Source organism: Eimeria mitis, genomic scaffold (genome assembly GCF_000499745.2).
Source record: "Eimeria mitis Houghton genomic scaffold, Emh_scaff2350, whole genome shotgun sequence".
Taxonomy (NCBI): domain Eukaryota; phylum Apicomplexa; class Conoidasida; order Eucoccidiorida; family Eimeriidae; genus Eimeria; species Eimeria mitis.
The window spans coordinates 2,501-4,892 of NW_013570686.1; the positions used below are offsets into that span (position 1 = coordinate 2,501).

The 2,392-nt window shown below is 58.9% G+C and overlaps 1 protein-coding gene across 1 annotated transcript in view; it reads left to right on the top strand.

Moving 5' to 3' along the window:
- The window catches only part of EMH_0052400 (zinc finger DHHC domain-containing protein, putative), a gene marked incomplete at both ends in the record, with an annotated part of 5,758 nt that overhangs the window by 1,854 nt on the left and 1,512 nt on the right, over positions 1-2,392 (top strand). Inside the window, 3 exons of the mRNA XM_013496873.1 lie at positions 1-934; positions 1,024-1,149; positions 1,623-1,693. The exon at positions 1-934 is cut by the window's left edge and continues 1,153 nt beyond it. Of these exons, the coding sequence (XP_013352327.1) occupies positions 1-934; positions 1,024-1,149; positions 1,623-1,693 (1,131 nt within the window). The remainder of the gene's footprint in view (positions 935-1,023; positions 1,150-1,622; positions 1,694-2,392) is intronic.

Below are 2,392 nucleotides of genomic sequence, written 5' to 3' on the forward strand. Positions count from 1 at the left end.
CTCGTGTCTGGGGACGCAGCCTTTGTAGGGTTTGCGGATATGGATCGAGCGTCGGTGCAGCTGCTGCAGCCGCAGCAGCAGCAGCAGCAGCAGCAGCAGCCAGAGGACCAGCAGCAGCAGCAGCAGCAGCAGCAGCAAGGTTTGTTTGCTGCTTCTCTGTGCGGTACAGCTGGGGATAGATGGGCTGCTGAGAGGCCCCAGGGGGCCCCCCTGAGACAGGTGTATCTGAGCTGCAACAAAGTGCTGCGGTTCGACAGCAGCAGCAGCAGCAGCAGCAGCAGACGCCGCAGCAGACGCGGATACCAACCCCCATCCGCAAGGCACCCCGCTGACTTCAGCAGCAACAGCAGCAGCAGGGGCAGCAGCATCGGGGACAACAGCAGCAGCAGCAGCAGCAGCAGCAGCAGAAGCAGCAGTCCTCGTACTCATAGAGATTCTGCAGCAGCTGGCAGCAGCGCTCTCCGCAGGCCACAGCCGGAGCAATCGAGAGCAGCAGCAGTAGCAGCAGCAGCAGCAGCGGCAGCAGCAGCAGCAGCAGATACAGCTGAGATGGAGGCTCGGGAGAAACTTAGGGAACAGAATAAACGCCAGCGGCAGGCAGCAGCAGCAGCAGCAGCAGCAGCAGCAATGCAGAGCGTGGGGACGCCTACGAGTCAAGACAATTTGAATGCAGCTGCAGCAGCTGCAGCAGCTGCACCAGCAGCAACCGCAGCAACAGCAGCAAGTTCAAGCGATTCAACAGCAGCACAGCAGCAGCTGCAGGAACAGCAGCAGCAGCAGCAGCAGCAGCAGCAGCAGAAGGAACAGGAGCTGTTGGAGCTGAGCCAGGCGCCGCCTTCAGATTCCGCTGTTATACTGATATCACCTGCAGCAGCAGCAGAAGCAACAGAAGCAACAGCAGCAGCAGCAGGAGCAGCAGCAGCAGCAACAGCAGGTGCTGTTATCCCCTTCTCTGTCAGAAGGAGACAGCTGCTGCAGTACGGGATGAGGCTACGCTTTTGCGAGCAGTGCTGCATGTATCAGGTACGCAGCAGCAGCAGCAGCAGCAACAGCAGCAGCAGCAGCAGCAACAGCAGCAGCAGCAGCAGCAGCAACAGCAGCAGCAGCAGCAGCAGCAACAGCAGCAGCAGCAGCAGCAGCAGCAGCAAAGTATGATTCCTGCATCTCTTCTGTGCTGCAGCCACTGAGGACGAAACACTGCGCTGAGTGCGGCGTATGCATCCGCACCCACGATCACCACTGCCCCTGGATAGGTATGCTGCTGCTGCTGCTGCTGCTGCTGCTGCTGCTGCGGCTGCTGCTGCTGCTGCGGCGGCTGCTGCGGCTGCTGCTGCTGCTGCTGCTGCTGCTGCGACTTCTGCTGCTGCGGCTTCTGGTGCTGCTGCTGCGGCTTCGGCTGCTCTTTTTGCTGCTTCTGGTGCTGCATCTGCTTCTGCAGCTGCTGCCGCTGCTATTGCTGCTGCTGTCGCTCCTGCTATTCCTGCTGCTCCTGTTGCTGCTGTTGCTGCTGCTGCTGCTCCCGAGGTTTGTTGCGTGAGATGGGGGCCAAGCATGGATACCCTGTCGTTTTGCTGCTGCTGCTGCTGTTGCTGCTGCTGCTGCTGCTGCTGCTGCTGCTGCAGGGAGCTGCGTGGGAGAGAAGAGCCGGCCGCACTTCATGCTGTATCTGCTGCTGCAGGTGCTGGAGGCGGGTGTATGTACAGCTCAGTGTGTGCGGCTGCTGCTGCTGCCTGTACAAATCAAAGCTGAGTGGTGCGGTGACCCTGCTGCTGCTGCTTTATATACTGCTGCTGCTGCTGCTGCTGCTGCTGCTGCTGCTGCTGCTGCTGCTGCACGATTTGCTGCTGCTGCTGCTCGTGACAGGGTTCTCAGCAGGATTTGCTCTCGGCGTTGGGTTATATGCTTGCTGCCTTTCTGTTGAACTGCTGCTGCTGCTGCTGCTGCAGCAGCTGCTGCTGCTGCTGGTGCTGCTGCTGGTGCTGCTACTGCTGGTGCTGCTACTGCTGGTGCTGGTGCTGCTGCTGCTGCTGCTGCTGCTGCAGCAGTTGCTGGAGCCGTCGTAAGAGCAGTTGCAGCAGCAGGAGCTTGTGCAGCAGCAGCAGCAGCAGCAGGAGCAGGAGCAGCAGCGTGTGTATGTGTATATGTATATACAGGGGGGGCCTAATGTCTTTGATGGTGCTGAGTTTATTTATTTTTTTATTGGGTTTGTCTGCGCTTGTTGGTTGTCTTGCTGCTTATCATTTGCTGCTGATGGCTCTAAACCTAACCACCTGGGAACAAATAGCCTGGAGAAGAATCTCTTACCTCAGAGTAAAACCCTAGATCAGGGTTTAGGGTTTAGGGTTTAGGGTTTAGGGTTTGGGGTTTAGGGTTTAGGGGGGAGGGGGGAGGG